The 18,275-nt window shown below is 35.6% G+C and overlaps 1 protein-coding gene across 4 annotated transcripts in view; it reads left to right on the top strand.

Moving 5' to 3' along the window:
- Positions 1-18,275, top strand: part of LOC129227718 (adenylate cyclase type 3-like) — a 327,000-nt gene that overhangs the window by 298,485 nt on the left and 10,240 nt on the right. For 3 of the 4 annotated variants that reach the window (XM_054862320.1, XM_054862321.1, XM_054862319.1), the window contains 7 exons: positions 540-656; positions 2,831-3,126; positions 4,936-5,017; positions 8,480-8,638; positions 10,139-10,285; positions 15,874-15,969; positions 17,331-17,454. In XM_054862320.1, coding sequence (XP_054718295.1) covers positions 540-656; positions 2,831-3,126; positions 4,936-5,017; positions 8,480-8,638; positions 10,139-10,285; positions 15,874-15,969; positions 17,331-17,454 — 1,021 coding nt within the window. The remainder of the gene's footprint in view (positions 1-539; positions 657-2,830; positions 3,127-4,935; positions 5,018-8,479; positions 8,639-10,138; positions 10,286-15,873; positions 15,970-17,330; positions 17,455-18,275) is intronic. The other variant, XM_054862322.1, reaches the window with a different exon arrangement.

Genomic DNA, 18,275 nt, shown 5'->3' with positions numbered 1-18,275 from the left:
CTGGACCAAAAAATCAGAGCTGTCTTTATTATTCCAATTGGCAAAATAAAAAAATAGTGGTAGTTGCGGGAGGACTGTGGGTCTTCGTGGCTTATTTTAATGCTTAAATATCCCGATTTTTGTCGAGTATGTAAACATTTTTGCCCCTTCTAATGGGGCTGCGTTAATCTCTTTAGCCGTTTCAAGCCTAGTGCGATCCCCCGATACGGCATCCAATCTTTCATATGCCACCATTAAGGCGCGGATGTCAATTGCACTGATAATTTTGACTTTCGATTTCCACCAGATGGAGGCACGTCAATACTTTTCGATGCAAAACTGCATTATGGATTTTAATTTTGCCGAGGGTATTCAAATGAGTATCTAAACAAATTATACGAAATTTTTAAAAACAGCAGGAGTTGAGCTTTAATTAGCTCCCACACAAATTAGGCTGAATTTCTTTGCTTACTTTTTCTTTGGTAAAGTTTGTGTAGTAAAATATCGTAAAAGTACTCGTATAATTTGTTGTTGATTTTCTTCCACTTGGTGTTTTTCAGACTGGACCACGTTTCCTCATCCGGGCTTGCAATAGAATCCTCGAGAAACCAGGTCTGCGATTGGCCATCATCGTAGTTATGGTCATCATTTGGTGCGTTGTCCATCTCCTTTCCACGGTACGATATTTCAACATTCATAGAATAAGGAGGCCTCAGAGTTCCGTTGCAGAACATTGCGTTCAGAGTTTAATGATACTTGTGACAAGAGCTGCCAACTGCTACAAAAAAGTCGTAGTTTCTACGAACTACAGCCTTGAACTACGACGCTACGAAAACGTGCCCAAAACCATACGATTTTTTTAATTATTTCTTTTTATCACAGGAAAATTTTCAATCATTACAGATAATGTCCATATTATAATCATTTAGATAAATATTGCCTTTCTTGATAAAATTCTAAATGTCTGTTAAAAAAATAAGCAAAAGAAATTTACCACAATTAATGTTAAAAAAAAATAATAAAGGAAAAAAAAAGAAATTTCTGCTGCTAGTATTTTTTTCAGAACAAAGTGTTACTTACCCTATTGTAAATTTGAACGTACATTATTCATTGCGTCTGTTGCACTCGTCATTAAATTTGCCGTCCCCCCCCCCTCCTCCGCATAAAACTCTATTACTAATTTAGTTTTTCAAAAGTTGGCAGGTCTGCATGTGACACACAATTGCTGTCGAACTCGCTTATAACGAGCGAGAAGGGGCCGCTATGTTTGCTCGTTATAACCAAGTCTGCCGTGGGCAAGTAAACGGCAGTATCTACAGAAGTGAGTTTTCTAGACATTTGAAGAAACTTACTTTGGAGTAAATACTAACAATTCGAAAATGTTGGAATTGGACCTTTTTTTCGCGCTTGTTTCTCAGCGGAAACCAAATAAGCAAGCTTGTACAGTAAAGCTAACGAACAATAGATAACAAAAATGCAGAAAAAAAGAACACTGAAAACTTAGCAGTTTCTGCCCTTTAGTTTGTAGCGGCAGAAGTGCTCCTAAAAAAAAAGGTTAGAGAAACAAATAGAAAAATTCATACATACATACTTTCTTTGCTTTTGAATGTATTTTTCTGGTATATTCTTTGCACAGTACCAAATGAAATTGGTTAATTTTCTTTCAATAAAAGGTACTTCTTGTCTGCTTGATTCTCTTAACGCCTAGTGGCGCATGAGGCCGCTAACGTGGCATTCCATCCCAAACGGTTTAATGCCGCCTCCCTGGCACTCTCCCCGCTTGGCCAACCAAAGGCATTTCTTTCTTGTATGGTCATCTGACGCCAGGTTAGTTTTGGACGTCCGCGGTTCCTTTTGCCATCAGAGGTCCACGTGGGAGCAGTTCTTGTTGGGTCTATTGCCTGCATCTTGAGAACATGTCCTATCCATGACCATCTGTGCTCTTTTACCAGCGTGGTTATGGGCTTGCAATTTGTACGTTTGTATAGATCGGTATTCGATATTTTATTTGGCCAGTACGTGTTTAATATTTTTCTTAGGCTTTTAGTTTGAAAGGCATCAAGCTCTTTTTCTTGCTGTCTAAATAGCTTTCATGTATTGCTACCATAAAGTTGGACTGTTATAACTGTTGAACCGAAAATTTGGATGTTGAGTTTTGTGTGTATGTTGTTAGATTTCTATATACATGGTGTATCAGTACAGCGTTTACAGACTTTCAGGGCAGATAGAGTACACCTAGACGATGGGAAATCACACAGCAATGTATGGTAGGAAACGCTTTCCTGACGCGATAGTGACGACACAAAGCACAAGAAAGACAGGATAGAAAGCAGAATATTAAGAGGAGAAAATACGTTTATTATTTTTAGCACAGCAAAATGCTGGTTTTGTCTGGTGTACACGATAGATGTTGTTACGTAAACCGAAACATCAGATGACGGTGCGCTACTGCGGGAAGTCCGGAACACGCCCGGTATTTACGTTAACGTTCGATATTCAATGCGCCGGAGATGGCGGCACGCATCACGGCCCGGGATCGTAATTTCGAACACCTACTTTGATGACGATCGTTGGCTCCTTAATGTTCTTTTTTCTTAGTTTTTTTCTGTACTAAGGAAAATAAACATGTTTTCTTCTCTTATTCGTGCCTTGTCTTTTTGGTGATTTGTGTCGCCACTATCGAGTCAGGAAAGCGTTTCCGAACATGCATTGCTATGTGATTTCCCATCGTCTAGGTGTAGTCTATCTGCCCAGAAAGTCTGTAAACGCTGTACTGGTATACCCTGTATAATACAGGGTACGCCCACCCTGTATTGCTGCAAACTGTTACACCATGACACTCCCGTTTCAGATCTACGGCAACCATTGGCCAGTGGCGCTGGTGCGGCCCTCGAACGCGAGCCTGACGCCCGCGGCCGAGAACGCGAGCCAGTTCCAGCACTGGCCCAGGGAAGCGACGCACAACTTCCCCCAGTACCTGAGCTACTTCGCTGTGCTGGAACTGGTGGGCCTGACTGTCCTGACCCACGTCTCGCACCTGGTCAAGCTCTTCCTGACGGTGGTGATTGCTGTCATGCAAGGAAGCATCAACACGCTCGTCGTGAGGGACTCCTTGGATTATTACGATCAGCGGACTTACGGATTTAGGTGAGCCTCTTTTTTCTCGAAGCGATTCCGGCAAGCCGCGTTTGCATAACACCCTTATGACCCGCTTGTCACTGCATTCCGTTTTTTACCGGGGATATGCGAATCTTCTTGTCTCCTTTCTGCGGACAGCCTACTTTGCGATCGAGTTTTGAGAAAATGAATGTTGGGTGAAACCGCTTTCTTCGGGTACAACCCCTGTTCACAGGTAAACGAGAAAATTTGCAACCGGTTTTTTTTTAAGCAGGAGCTGGGATATGCGGGTTATAAATGTGCCTCGTGAACATGGCTAATATTTACCTGATATATAAAAGGCATCAGAATACTAGTGGCGTCTAGGATTCCTAACCAACATGGAGAGTATGGTAGATTCGTCCCATGAACCATGCTGGAGGTCGAGCAATCATCGTCTGGAAGACCTAATTACATATACACATTAAGGAACATAGATCGAAGGATTCCAGGCTCAATACACGAGGTCATAACGATCCACTAACCCGGTTCAGAAAGCACTTTAATGTCCCGCAAGTGCTCGCCATAGCCGTGTGCACGTGGAGCTCTTGTAACCTGTTGACTCTTTAACTCAGGGAAAAATTAATTTTAAAACATCCCTTGCACATTTGCATTAAGTCTCGGAAAGTCGTTTTGCCCAGTGACGTAAACAAGTTAGTGAACTGCATTCGAGGTAGAAACCTGCAAAACTGCATTTGAAAGCATCCATGATTTCATGATCCGAAAGCAAGAGGAAAATAGTTTTGCATACTCGCGGAAAAAAACTCGAATGTGATGATAAGCAGGTTACAAGGCAGATATGAACGTGACTGCTAAGATCAATCAGTGTACATGCTCACTAAGTCTGCGGGGTTGAAAATCCTGTATACTCAGCCGACAATCAGTCTGCGGGGTTGAAAATCCTGTACACTAAGCCGATAATCAGTCTGCCATGCATACAATCGCATGTGTGTACCAAAATATGTATTGCACCGATTATGTAGAGTAGATAAAACTAATTACATAATTTTGGAACTGCAGTCCTTCAATGGACCAAAATAAGCTCAGTTATGCTCTTTGGCTATAAAACGCCTCAGTCAAAAGTAAATTTTAATGCAAGCCTTTCAGAAAATCTTCTTAGTACAGACGAGCCATATACTTAGCGGTTATAATGCGAGACAAAAAAAATTAAAATATATTCCGGTACTCTTTTTAAACATATGTGGTATCAGAATATCGGTTATAAAAATATTTCAGCAAAAAACTTGTTTCGTTGCATATTTTAGACTTTTATGCAAAAAAAAAAAAAAAAAAAAACTGCAATTTTGCTATAAATAAAATAAAATAAAGAAGCAGATGTTAGAATCGAATCATAATATTAAGAGTAAATTCTAGTAATAACTATTAATATTAGAAACAAAAAATTAAGTTGAAAATGAATCGTTAGTTTTACAATACAATTAAGAAACAAAACGTATGACATATTCATGAAGCAGAAAAATAGTATCATACAAAAAATTTGCACTAAAATATTTTGCTATGAAGTGATTGATTCTGGTACTGTTTCATCGATGGTAAAAATTTGCTTTTTATATAAAAGAAAATATGTAACACATAAAATTAAAAACTATTTCAAAAATATTTACTACCAGCTGATATACCAAAAGTACTAGTATTTTGATTTAACAAATACCGGTTTTACGAAATTTCAACGTAGCAAAAAATACCGGGTTTCTCCATATCGATATCTCAGAAGACCATGAATTAAAAACATTCCGGTGTTTCTGCTCAATTAAGGTTTTCTTCTTTTTTTTCTTTCAGTGATCGTGATGTTGTCCACTCCGTTACACTAACTGTGATTGTTGTGATTGTAGCCATATGTCTCATTCTCATTAACAGACAGGTGAGAAACTATTTTCTTCACACTCCAGAGTTCCCAGTATTTACCCCTATTTTGTTTTAACCCGTTGGATGAGACCCTGAATACTGCTCACTTTTTTTTTTTTTTCGATCCAGACCAGAAGCAGTGTTGCCAGATTGGGGGAATTTTCCCCATTTTGGGGAAATCTGGTGCTCTCTGGGGAAATTTTGGGGAAATGAATTTTGAGGGGAATTCTTTGGGGAATTTTTTTTTTTCTTGGGGAAAACCTGGGAAAAAAAACCCTCAAGGAAAAAAGAATTCTTTTCGTATTTAGGTTCGCGTCAAGAGGTAGTAGTTACATTGTATCAAACAGCGTTGGTTTAGCTTTGCTCAACTTTATGAAATTCGCATTTCGCATTATATGTGGAATATTATGCTACGGAATTCGCATTAATGTTCTGCGTGAGTAACTAGTTGATACGTGAAACGGGTAAAAATAAGTGTGATGAAGAATGTTTTTAGATAAATATGTACAAAAATCATAGTCTACATACAGAAGCAGAGTAGTAAATGCAAATAGAAAAAAAAAATTGGTTATTTCTTATCTTTCGGTCAGGCGCTTGTATTTATGGCTAGTGGCTTTGCCCGTAGTAGAAAATTAAAAGGTCTTTTGGTTCCCCTGTATATTTACAAATAATGCATGATGAATTTCTCGCCAATTGGCTTGCCCACGTTACGGTTCCACGTTATGATAGCTTGGTAATTTACGCGTCCATCTTATGATAATTTTGCTCGGGAAAATGTTCTAAAATTTGGAATAGAAAAAGAACAAAATCGGATTTTCGAAAAATCGCTTAAAGGTGCACACCCCCATGCTACAAACTAATTCTTTGCCAAATTTTATGAAAATCGGCCGAACGGTCTAGGCGCTATGCGCGTCACAGAGATCCTGACAGACAGAGAGTTATCCAGACAGAGAGATTTTCTGCTTTATTATTAGTACAGATAAATAAAGTTAAAGATAAAGAAGATCAAAAAAAAAGCGAAAATGGAAAGAAAAAAAAGTTGGGGAATTTTTAAAAAAAATTGGGCTATTTGGGGAAAAAAAAATTTTTTTCAGGAGACAAAAATATTAGAGGAAGTCGATTCATTTTCTGAAAATACTGGTGAAAAAAATTTTTTTTTTGAATTTGGGGAATTTTGGTAGAAAACATCGCTTTTGGGGGGAAAATTGGAAGGGAATTAGGGAAATCTGGATTTGACCATCTGGCAACACTGACCAGAAGTCGAGCAATCTGGTCCGGCACCCCCAGAGGTATTGATTCACTCAGAGAACTTAGTGACTAATATATATTTAGCATGCCCCAGTCACCATTAACGAACACGGAGGATCATCTACCTGCTGGGATTGGGATCGAACCCCGCCCTATCGATCAGGTCACCACAGCCGCCTTTTTCAGATTGTACACTAGGGTGGTTCGAAAATACATGTAAAAGAAAAGTTCCTCCTAGATAACGGGACACCCCTCGATATTTTTAGACTTGTGGATAGTAATATACTGGAAGAATTTTAGCTTCCTATTTCAACTGAAAGATTGTGCTTAACCCCCTCCCTCAAGCTTCATACGTATGGGAAGTGGGGTTAAAAAGTACATTGAATTGAAAAAACAATGCTACATATTATTATATACGCTAGTATATACATTGCAACAAAATAATTACTTACAAAAAAAAAAAAAAAAAAACAGCTTGGTAAATTGAATGTTTCTCAATTTGGTATTTTCTATGCTACGACAAATGTTAAATCAAGGGGTCATTGAGCAAACCTCTTAAAATTTGAGTAAGAAGCTAAAACTTTTACAGCATAATACTATTAGTAAGTCTAAAAAAAGTAGGGGGTGTCCTAGACTCTAGCTGAAAAAAAGTTTTTTAAACCACTCGACTGTACACGCAGGTTACAACCAAGTCGTCGCAAACGTTTTCACTTTTGAAAAACTTTGCCTTATTCAAACCATTTTTTTTTTATTTTTTTTTTTTTTTTGTCCTTAATCGTAGAAGTAAAACTTAGAAAATCATAGATAGACATCAGACTGAACTAAAAGTAATTTTCACAGAAGGTGCATGCTCCACAACGTTGTGGTGCGCTGGCAAGATTGGGCGTCTTATCTAGCGAAACTTTTGTAGATTTAATGCCGATTTCATAAATGGCAGTCTACAAACGATGTCACGTCGTTAAGAGGGTTCGTGAAATTGTGAGAGTTTGTGACAAGCACTGTAAAAAAATTCCGAAACCTTACTGGTTATTTCCGTGGAACGTCTCGGGATTTCACACGTTTTCACCTATTTCCCCGTAAAAACAAGTGTATTCAAAAAAAAGTTTCCTGAATCACTACAAGTTGCACGCGTGCAGACTTTCCACTGTCGAGGAAAATTTTTAGCAACCAATTTAAAGATTGAATGAACGTGTTTATTAAGTGTATCGGCCTAAGATTGCTTACGGCCTGTTCAGATTGACTAAGCTCTCAATGAGAGCGAAAAAGTCAATGGATAGCTACAGCTTTGTAAGGCTGGAATTGCAGGCAAGAGATATGCCTGGCTCCTTCCTGCATAGTGGCCGTAGTCGCTCTGATTTTTATGGAGTCTTCTTGGTAAATCAGGAAGGTTCTAATCAATAACATTAAACCTACTTAATTTTTCTAGAAGGTTCTAGAGTCATGAATAGTTTTAACAGGGGAGATTTCGCACTTCTGCAGAAAGTTTCAAGGTTAATTTCAGAAAGGTTACTGACTTCCAGGGGAAAATGTTCCTGGTTTTTCCAAGATATGTTACTGGAAGAAATTGGGCACATCAGCTACCTATTATTTTCCAGGAACGTTTCTGAATCGTTTTTACAGTGAGGGGGTGGGAGAGGGGGAGGTCAAATGTAACACTTTGTGACAAGAGAGGGGAGGGAAGTCACAAATGTTGAAAAAAAAGTATGACATTATTTACGGTCCGTTTCCGCTGTGAACTGAGAAACGGTACAACGAAATTCTATAACAAATGATAAATCTTTACTAAGTTTCGTAATAAAAAAGCTGTAAGTCTCTCTGTCTGGATCTCTCTCTCTCTCTCTCTCTCTCTGTCAGAATCTCTGTGACGCGCATAGCGCCTAGACCGCTCGACCGATTTTCATAAAATTTGGCACAGAATTTGTTTGTCGCATGGGGCATCTCGAAGCGATTTTTTGAAAATTCGATTTTGTTCTATAACGTGGAACCGTAACATGGGCAAGCCATTTAACAATGCAAATTGGTGGGAAATTCATCATCCATTATTTGTAAATATAAATGTGAATCAAATGATCTTTTAATTTTCCACTACGGGCAAAGCCGTGCGGGCACTACTAATACGTAATAAAACATAAAGTTTATGAATTGCTGTTTTCTGGTATGGGTCACCGAGTGACTCGTATCATTTTCTTTGTGATGTAGAATTTCATTTATTTATTGATTTATTTTTCAGCTGGAAATAACATCCCGTCGCATGTTCTTGTGGCAAAAGGACGTCGAAGAACAACGAGAGAAGGTGGCAGACATGCGAGTCAAAAACGAAGCTCTTGTGTATAATATTCTTCCCCCGCACGTCGCCAAACATTTCCTGGGACAGAGCAAGAAAGACGAGGTACTTCTGCATTTTCATTAGACATACCCCCCTCCCCCTGCCCTTTTTTTTTTTTTTTTTTTTTGGATGCTTGTTCTGCTTTTCTATTGACAGCAAAGCTAATCTCAGAGCAATACCATTTTTTTTAAAAAATTTGTTTGCATTCTTCAGTAAATAATAACGTTATTGGAAATGTATTGTAATAAGAAAGACGAGGTACTTCTGCATTTTCATTAGACATACCCCCCCCCCCCCCGCCTTTTTTTTTTTTTTTGGATGCTTGTTCTGCTTTTTTATTGACAGCAAAGCTAATCTCCGGGCAATACCTTTTTTTTTTTTTTAAATTGTTTGCATTCTTCAGTAAATAATAACGTTATTGGAAATGTATTACTTGAGCCAATTTATGAACCTTTTGGCTTTCTACTGGCTGATCTTCGATTTTCATTTAATATAGGCTTCTAGTAGCGCTAGCATAGGATAGCTTCTCATCCACCTATATGAAATACATTGTTGTTTGATTGTCACGTGACAACCCGTCACGCTGCAGCGCTTCAGGGGGGATAGAAAGCCAGTTATGGCGAGATTTTTCGAAGCCGTAAAGGCCCACTGAGCTCCTTAAATCTGTGGGCCTGAAATATCTGTGATCAGTCGCTGAGTAGATTTGCTTACCATGAGTACAGGAGAGTAGAGAAAAAATCTCCACCCCCCCCCCCTTCTTTCAAGCTCGTATGCAGATCTTGGAAGTGGAGATGACTGATGATAGAAGATGGTTTATCATCTTTAGATGATAAATCATCTTTTCTACGATCTGTTAGGGATAATGATAGACGCTTACTAAGTGCTCCTTAATTGATGACCATCTCTTTCATGAAGACAGGGGCGACTGTCCCTGGGCAAAGGACCACCTATGAACAATCCTGAAGCTCAATATTAAATGCTATGGATGCTGCGAGCCGAAAATTTCAGTTATCGCGAGTTAAGCATCAATAGATTTTAATTCCTATTGTCAGCCATGTGGAGATCAAGTAATATAGTAAAATCCCGATTATCCGCGGAATAGGGTGGCACGGTAACCGCGGATAAGCAATCTCGCGGATAATCCAAAAATTAGGTAAGAACGACGCTATTGTATGCAATAGTTTAAAAATATAAAAAGCAATTGCATCTTTTTAAATATGTATACATAAAACAATAACGGTATATGAAAAAAATGCATGTAAAAACTAGAAAAAAAATCACTCAATATTGCAGCTTGGAAGGCTTGACGCCATTTTAAGGTAGGGGCAAGAAAGAAATAGAAATGTCTAAAAATAGATTTTGCACTTGATGTGTTAAAATGAGTGCATTTATCTACATTCAGTTAATCATCGTCAAAAAAAAAAAAAAAAAAATTGTGTGAAAGGCCGTATATAATCCGCCCCGCGGATAATTGGGATAGTATTGTATTTCCATGAAGTTTTGGCTATTTCAAAGATGACCAAGGGTGAAGAATAAGTCAAATTAGTTATTCATTTTTTGCAGGAATTGTATAGCAAAAGTTACGAAGCTGTTGGTGTGTTGTTCGCTGCCATGCCCAATTTCTCCGACTTTTATACCGAGGATTCTGTCAACAACCAAGGCTTGGAGTGTCTACGATTCTTGAATGAAGTTATATCGGATTATGATGCTGTAAGTCCTAAATTTCCTTTAACAATGCTTCGCTGATTTTTAAAGACCCAATTGAATGCATAAAATATACCGCCAGCTCAGTTGTTCCATCCAAGGACTGCAGTTTCGGTCTTTTTAGCACTCATCAGGCCGGAATAGGAAGTAACTGAGCTGGAGGCAGAAAACCTCTTAAAGAAGCCAAGAGAGCCAAACAAACTTACTGCCAAATACCTTTTGAATGGTTTATAATTTCAAATTAGGCGTGATTTACGAGTTTTTGCATAACTCCAAATAGCACACGTGGTTTCTTAAACGTTGCTAAATGCTTGTTACTTCTGTGATCACAGTTTTAAAAAATTCGTGAAACGTTTAAACGTTATTGTGTATAACGAGGAATTACTGTGCCACTATTTCTTAATGTTTTCAGGAACAAAAACTTAAAATAGTTCACAATTAAAAGATTATCACAAAACAAAAGTTGCTACCTTGAACCATAATCTGCTAATATTGTTTCGGAAGCAATCTATTTTATTCATGTATCCTTTTGTTGCGAAGCTACTCGCATGTAAATTCTCCAATAAATGCTAAAGGTTCCGTAAAAAGACTTTCACTGACAGAGCAGTCTTAATGCAGGAAAAACAACCAGACTTCCTGTCTTGATTGCAGTGTAAGCAAACACGAAAACGTGGTTGAATGAAGTAGAACTACACAGCTATCACAAACAAATACTAAAAGTAATTTTGTACGATATTTGCTTCAGAAAAGTTTTTTTAAACTTATTTTTGAAATGCTTTATCTGGGTCTTCTTAAAATATATTTTTTAGTTATCTCATTTTTAGGAGTCGTAGTTTACATGAAATACATACTGTATAGAACAATTCTTAAAAAGTAATAATTATTTTAACAAGCGCGTCTGACTTTTTTTTTAATTGACGAACGTTATAGACATTTTGAATGATAAATAGTTTTATTTAAATTCAAAATACATGAAAACAGCATGGATTCATTTCTTGTGATGAATAAGTAATAAATCAAAATCGCTTTTCTGAAACGGGGCGATTGTAATATTAATTTCTCGAACGACAAGGCAAGATTTGTACAAAAATGGGCACTGAACAAGCAGTAATATATATTCAGGAGCAGAACTAAGAAAATTTCTTATATAAAAAATAAGTTCCGTCCAGATCTAAACGAGCCTACTTTCCCGTATATCAATATCGCTTTTCTAGTATCTAATCAACGTACTGCAAATTAGCTAAGACGGAAAACTATTTCAAACATACCTTTTTAACATTTTAAGCTGATTTCTAAGACAAAATATGCCTAAGAAATAGATACGCAAGAAAGTAATAAACGAACAAATTAAGTAATGTCACATTTTGAACAAAGCAACTAATATATTTTGTTTCATTAAAAAAAGCTTAATCACTTTCAAAAAGGAAAAAAAATAAACAATAAGGTCATTAAAATAAATATATTATATTGAAAAAAATCGTGTGTTACGCTCTTTCTTCCGGGTAAAAATAAAGCGCCTTGGATTTTATTTTTCCCCTGTTGCCCAAAAAATAGTAAAAAAAATGATTTAAAAATAAATTAAAAATGTCCACTCAAAAAAATAACTTTTATTGTAAAAAAAAGAAAAAAAAAGAAAACGTCTGCACAGCTTTTTATGTTAAAACTTATAGGATTCCGAATTTTGCTTTATTTGTGATGCCAAAAATAGAATAAATAAAAACTTTAAAAATAAAAACTAACATAAATTAAAACTTTAGTGTAAAAATAAAAACAAATCATATCAAAAGCAATTATTAAACAGTAAAAACCACGGCAGCAGAATCAATCTGAATTTAGGGTAAAGGAGTCGGAGTCGGGAGTTGAAGGTTTTAAATTCAAAGAATCGGGGTCGGAACCTGTCATTTCCTCTCTGAGTTCACAACTCTACCAATGCTTGCGGAGTCGGAAAAGAAGATTCCAAGAGTCTGTCATTTTCACTCCAAGTTTAAATTTCCGCCAAAGCTGCGGAGTCAGAGTTTGACTAATTTTGGGTTACAGGAGTCGGAGTAGACGGTCCTAAAATTCTAGGAGTCGGAGTCGGAAGTTTGTCATTATTTTTCACACCGACTGGTAAAAAGCCTTTATGCTTTGAATCCATTTTATTTTAATTCAGTCATATTTATCTCTCCCTCACGTCAATGTTTAGTCGACAGAATATTGTACTCGTATTTTGATTTTTATTGGTAGCTTCTTTTTTCCATTTCTTAAAACCAAACCAAAAATTGAGAATAAATTCAGAATCTACAAAATATTTTCAACTTTTTGGTGCCAAAAAATAACTTTTCATATTGTGGTTAGTGTTAAAAAAAAATTGAACCCTTAAAATAGCTAAATAATAATAAAAAAAAATTCTGCTCCATACATGTCCCTCATCAAGAGCTTTCTCCAACATGGGTTGTTTTCCGCCTTTAAGTTAGGGATCTATACAGGGCCGTATACAAGGGGAGGTCTTGAAGTTCAACCCCCCCCCCCCTCATCTGAAAAGTTCGGTGTGACATTTAAATGTTCGTTAATATTTAAAAATTTCCAAAAAATATTGTTCCAAAACTTAAATTGTCTTTCGTATGTATATTAATTGCATAAAACGATTTCATGGTAGATAACCTGACGACTTGAATATTAGCACAAATAGCGAAAAGCTCCGCATAAAAGTTTTTGAACCCACCCCGAAATTATTTTCTGGTTACGGCCTTGGATCTATATTTGCTTTAAGCTTTCCCGTAGGCGCAAATGCTAAAGTTTTTTGAACTGTTCAAAATTGAACAAAAACTTGTTCAAATTAAAAAAAATATATTCTATACATGGGGGGTCCTTCATCAGAAGCTTTTTCTCCATTAAGTTTGTTTGACGAAAATCCCCTTTAAGTTCGAGATTTACATTTCCATCTAATTTCTTTTACAACTATTGGAAAGCAGGCTAATAAAGGTATCATTGTGTAAGATTCCATACTGAGATAATGAAAAAATATAATTGAAGGGCTCGGGGCAAGAGCTTGATGTGCCACATGATATGAATTTTTCAGTAGGCCAATTTCCAACTTTTAAAAAATGTTTGTAGAATGTTTCAAAGGTATTATACATTTGACATTCTGCAATACTGAAACCAGATATGTTTTTCTCCAAATGACATAATCCAATTTTGCCTTAAGTTACCGCCTTTGGTGTGCTAATTCTACATTAGCTACCAGTTTGTTTGGCTCTCTTGGCTCTTTTAAGAGGTTTTCCACCTCCAGCTCAGTAACTTCCTATTCCGGGCTGATGAGTACTAAAAGGCACGAAACTGCAGTCCTCGGATGGAATGACTGAGCTTGCAGTGTATTTTATGATATAATCCACTGTCATGTTTATTTCAATTTTAGTTACGCGAAACAAAAATTTTGACCGAAAAGTCACTCCTTGCGGCTTGACACATTTCTGCCACGAGCCCTTCAATTTAAGAAGAGAGCAATAATGCATTTTCAAGAAATGTGCCAAAAAAAAAAAAAAAAAGAAAAGAAAAAGAAAAAACGAACGTTTCTGAAGAAGTATCGTAAAAATTTACATAAATGAATCTCGAAAAATTGTCCCGTGCGTAACGCAAAGTTCTTTATTTTTTCCAGCTAACCAAAGCCTTCAAAAAATAATGCTGTTGGGGATCCTATATTTAATCAATAGTTACTTGAATAAAATAAAAAACTTAGCTTTACGCACGGGATATTTTTTCGAGAATCGCCCATTTAGTATTTTTTTGTTATAACTTCAATCAACCATGTATTTCGTGTTAGCTACGACTCCTAAAAGTGAGGTACTTTAAAAATATAAATTAAGAGGACCCCGATAATGCATTTCAAAAATAGGTGTAAAAAAACTAACGTTTCTGAAGCACCTATCCTAAAAAATTTACTTTTAGTATTTGTTTACGATAGCTGTGTAGTTGAACTTCATTCAACCATGTTTTCGTGTTAGCATATACCGCAGCGACAGGAGGTCTGGTTGTTTTTCCTGCATTGAGACTGCGCTATCAGTGAAACACGTTTTACGGAACATTTAGTGCGAGTGTGAACTGCAAAAGGATAAGAATAAAATATAAGAGTGTTCCCAAACCAAAATAAGCAGATGATAGCTCAAATAAACAACTTTTGTTTTGTTATCGGATTTTAAATGTGAACTACAATTTATAGTTTTTATTCCTTAAACCATTAAGAAATAGTGGTACAGGCATCCCTTATCATATCGCTCATTCGGATATAACGGTTTTTCCTTGTTTCCGAAATATTAGAAACTAGTAGTACCCGCACGGCTTTGCTCGTAGAAGAAAAATTAAAAGGTCTTTTGGTTCGCCTGTATGTTTACAAATAATGTATGGTGAATTTCTCGCCAGTTGGCTTGCCCAAGTTACGGTTTCACGTTGTGGTAACTTGGTAATTTACCTATCCATCTTATGATAATATTGCTCGGGAAAATGTTCTTAAAATTGGAATAGAAAAAGAACAAAATCGAATTTTCTAAAAATCGCTTCGAGGTGCACATCCCATGCTACAAACTAATTTTGCCAAATTTCATGAAAATTGGCCGAACGATCTAGGCGCTATGCGCATCAGAGATCCAGACATCCAGATATCCAGACAGAGTGACTTTCAGCTTTATTATTAGTAAAGATAATAAAACATTATTTTAAATTTGTGACCACTTAAGCAGTAAAAATATTTTTCTTCTCGGGAAAATAATTTAACTTCCTTTTTCGCACAATAAAATAAAACAAGGATTTTAAAGTAACAATCATTTGGAATCTTCTATCACCACAAAAGGAGTGAAATATTTTTCATTCGATTTTTACTTTTAAAAAAAGCCATTAATAAAATAACTTTCCTTTGTTTTTACTTAAACATTCGTCCTTATATGAGAAAAAGCTGACTTTACTGCAGATGCTCATATCAACTAGTTAAATCGCTGTGTTTACTAACCCCGGTTATATCGAATTTTCAGGTATATCGCTCTTTTTTGTTGTCTCCCGACAAGTCAGATGTATCAAAGGAGTTACTGTATTTTGTCCTCAGAATGGGTACATGTAGAACCTTCGTAAAAGAACGAGAAAGTCATTATGTGATGCATAACTGTTGGACATGAGATTTAAAAAAAAGTGGATCATGAAAAAGGGATATCATGTAAAGCACAATAGATGACACTAGAAATAAGTTGAGTCTTTACATAGAGACAACGACCTAAACTATTTAGGACTTTCTATATTCTAATAACAAATTTATTTTTGCATTATTAAGGTTTAAATAATTTTTATAAGTTATGTTCATCTATACAAAAAAAAAAAAAAACTCACACCCTTTGTTAAGAAGTCAAAGGAGTTTTAATGCAAGTTTTAGATCGCCTTTTTTGTTAAAATAATTACTTAACGAAATTCCGTAGATTTTTAGATACAAGTGCGTTGTGAAACAAAAGTTAATACTAGAACCGTGAGCGCAAAATTATTTCTAAATAAGTGAACTGTGTATTTCTGTCCTGATACTGTGTTATTTTGATTGCTATATTAAAGTCACTGAAATAATAAATCGTGCTTTGTAGTTGCTGGAACAGCCAAGATTTAAAGACATCATCAAGATTAAAACTATTGGTTCTACTTATATGGCAGCTAGCGGCTTGACGGATGATAGCTATAATGTAAGTAGCCGCCATTTTATTCACTAATTTCACAAAATGTTCAAAAAATAAATAAATAGGAAAATATTACTAAAACCTTTTTTAAAAATCGTTTTCATCTTTAGTAAATAAGAAAAAATAGTGTGTTGCAAAGACACACGATAGGAGAAAAATTTTAAGATTTTCTTTTTTTTTAATTCTCTGAACTGTCACTTCACCCGCACTTTTTCACTCACGCCACTCTCTTAGATTTTCTGCACCTGACTTAGGCATATTCACAAAGTTGCATATTTTAATAAAGAAAATAGATTATAAGCAACGAGAAAACTAAACATCATTATTCGAAATCCACTTTTTAATTGTTGCTAAAAGCAATGAAAAATAATAGTAGTTATAAAGTTAATTTCGTTAACAAAAGTTAACAAACTAATTCCAAGGCTGAACTTAAGCAATGTGGATAGCCGCTTGACTTGGATCAAGGAAGTTTTCGAAAACCAGCGTTATTCGCAACTCCAATAAACTATAGGGGGCGCTGCAGCCAAAAGGTAAAACAAACCGGTGCCGTAACTTATAACTTGCTTTGAAGCTTAATGAATGACAGTACTTTTTCATCGTGTTTGTGGGAAACTTTCTTTTTTATTCCTCTGAAATTACAATACACCACAAACTGTCTGAAGCCTGTAATTTTTTCCAAAGAAAACACGTGGAACGGAATGTTTTACCTTTTTCTTTAGTATTGTTAATCACCGCAAGGTAGCGTATTCGAGTTCTGGAGTTGCGAATTCGAAAGGTTTAAATTGCCCAAAATTTATGCTTACTTAAGTTCAGCCTTGAAAATAATTTGGTTTAACAAAACTAACTTTATAATTACTATTATTTTCGGCAACAATTAAAAGTCCCGAAGCATTTTAAGTTTATAATTACCATTATTTTTCATTGTTTTTGGCAACAATTAAAAAACAACTTCGTCACTTTCACCACACAAAAGTTCGCCTATCAGAATTTCAAAGTCCTCGCATAAAAAATTTCACATTAAAAAAAACATTAATAGAAAATATTTTTAAAAAGAAAGTTCATAATGCAATATATTAATTTAATCGAATGAAACCGAATTGTAGGGTATAAATTCTTACGCAGTCGTGTCCGAACACACAAACACACACGCCTACATGCACACACTCGTGATTGCGAAAAACATAATTTGAATTCAAGATGTAAAAATTCAAATTAATTTTTTTTATTTATTTTTTTTGTTCCTTTTCAAATTTGAATTGTCACTCTTTTTTTTTCCTCGGGGTACGATATGATTTTTAGTCAAGCTGAAAAGCAAATAAAATGTGAAAAATTTTTTTTAATTGACTTAGTTCTTGTTCTGTTTGCAGCCTAATGCCTCGGTGAAAGAAAAATGGGCTCATTTAGCACAGTTGACCGAATTCGCCCTCACCCTGAAAGAAACGCTGACCAACATCAATAAAGAGAGTTTTAACAACTTCCTCCTACGAATGGGTAAGTTGATAATTTGTGGAAAATCTTTCATTCTTTTAAATTTTACTTTAAATTTGTTTTTGGAGGCTTTTAGCTACTGAGGAGAAATGCCATCAAGCATTATTTTGGGTATACACATAAATATGGGAAAAGAAAAACCTTCAAAATAATAACTGACCAATTAGTTCTAACATAAAAATTTTCAATAATGCATTTGCAATTTTTATCATTTCCAGCAGAAAAAATTGCTAGTAGTCACACTGATTAGCAACTTTTTAGCGTTTAAATGAAGAGAAGACTATTGTAGCATCGATATAACTGTATCCGCTACTTCTTTGATCGTCGGTATACACGCTATATTTTGATGTTTCTTTCACTGCAAAATACAAAAAATATTTTTAAAAAATTTTTACTTTTTCCAAGTAATTTTCATATTTCTCTGAACTTAGGTGAGAATTGGTAAACATTATTTTAAAACAATGGCACTCACAATCAACGCCATTTTGTATCACTACAAAATGAACAATCACGCATAATACAGGGCGTTCAAAACGTTTTTGAAACATTTTTAAAAATTTATATAAAATAAACAAATTGACGTATTCATAGGGGGGTTGCCCTATAATATAGTATATAGTTTTAATAATATTTGTTGACATCGTAAAGGGGAAAAAACGAGGTGGGAAAAGGAGAGGGGGGGAATAAGTAATTTACATCGACGGCTGTATCGTCACAGTAATAATTACTTATAATTACACTTTTTTCTTTTTTTTACGATGTCATAAAAAATTGTTGAACCTGTGAAGTATTATGGTGAAACCGCATATTCATACTACCATTTC

Source organism: Uloborus diversus, chromosome 8 (genome assembly GCF_026930045.1).
Source record: "Uloborus diversus isolate 005 chromosome 8, Udiv.v.3.1, whole genome shotgun sequence".
Classification (NCBI taxonomy): domain Eukaryota; kingdom Metazoa; phylum Arthropoda; class Arachnida; order Araneae; family Uloboridae; genus Uloborus; species Uloborus diversus.
Note: the sequence above shows the minus strand (reverse complement) of the source record. Positions and strands in the feature narration are given on the sequence as shown.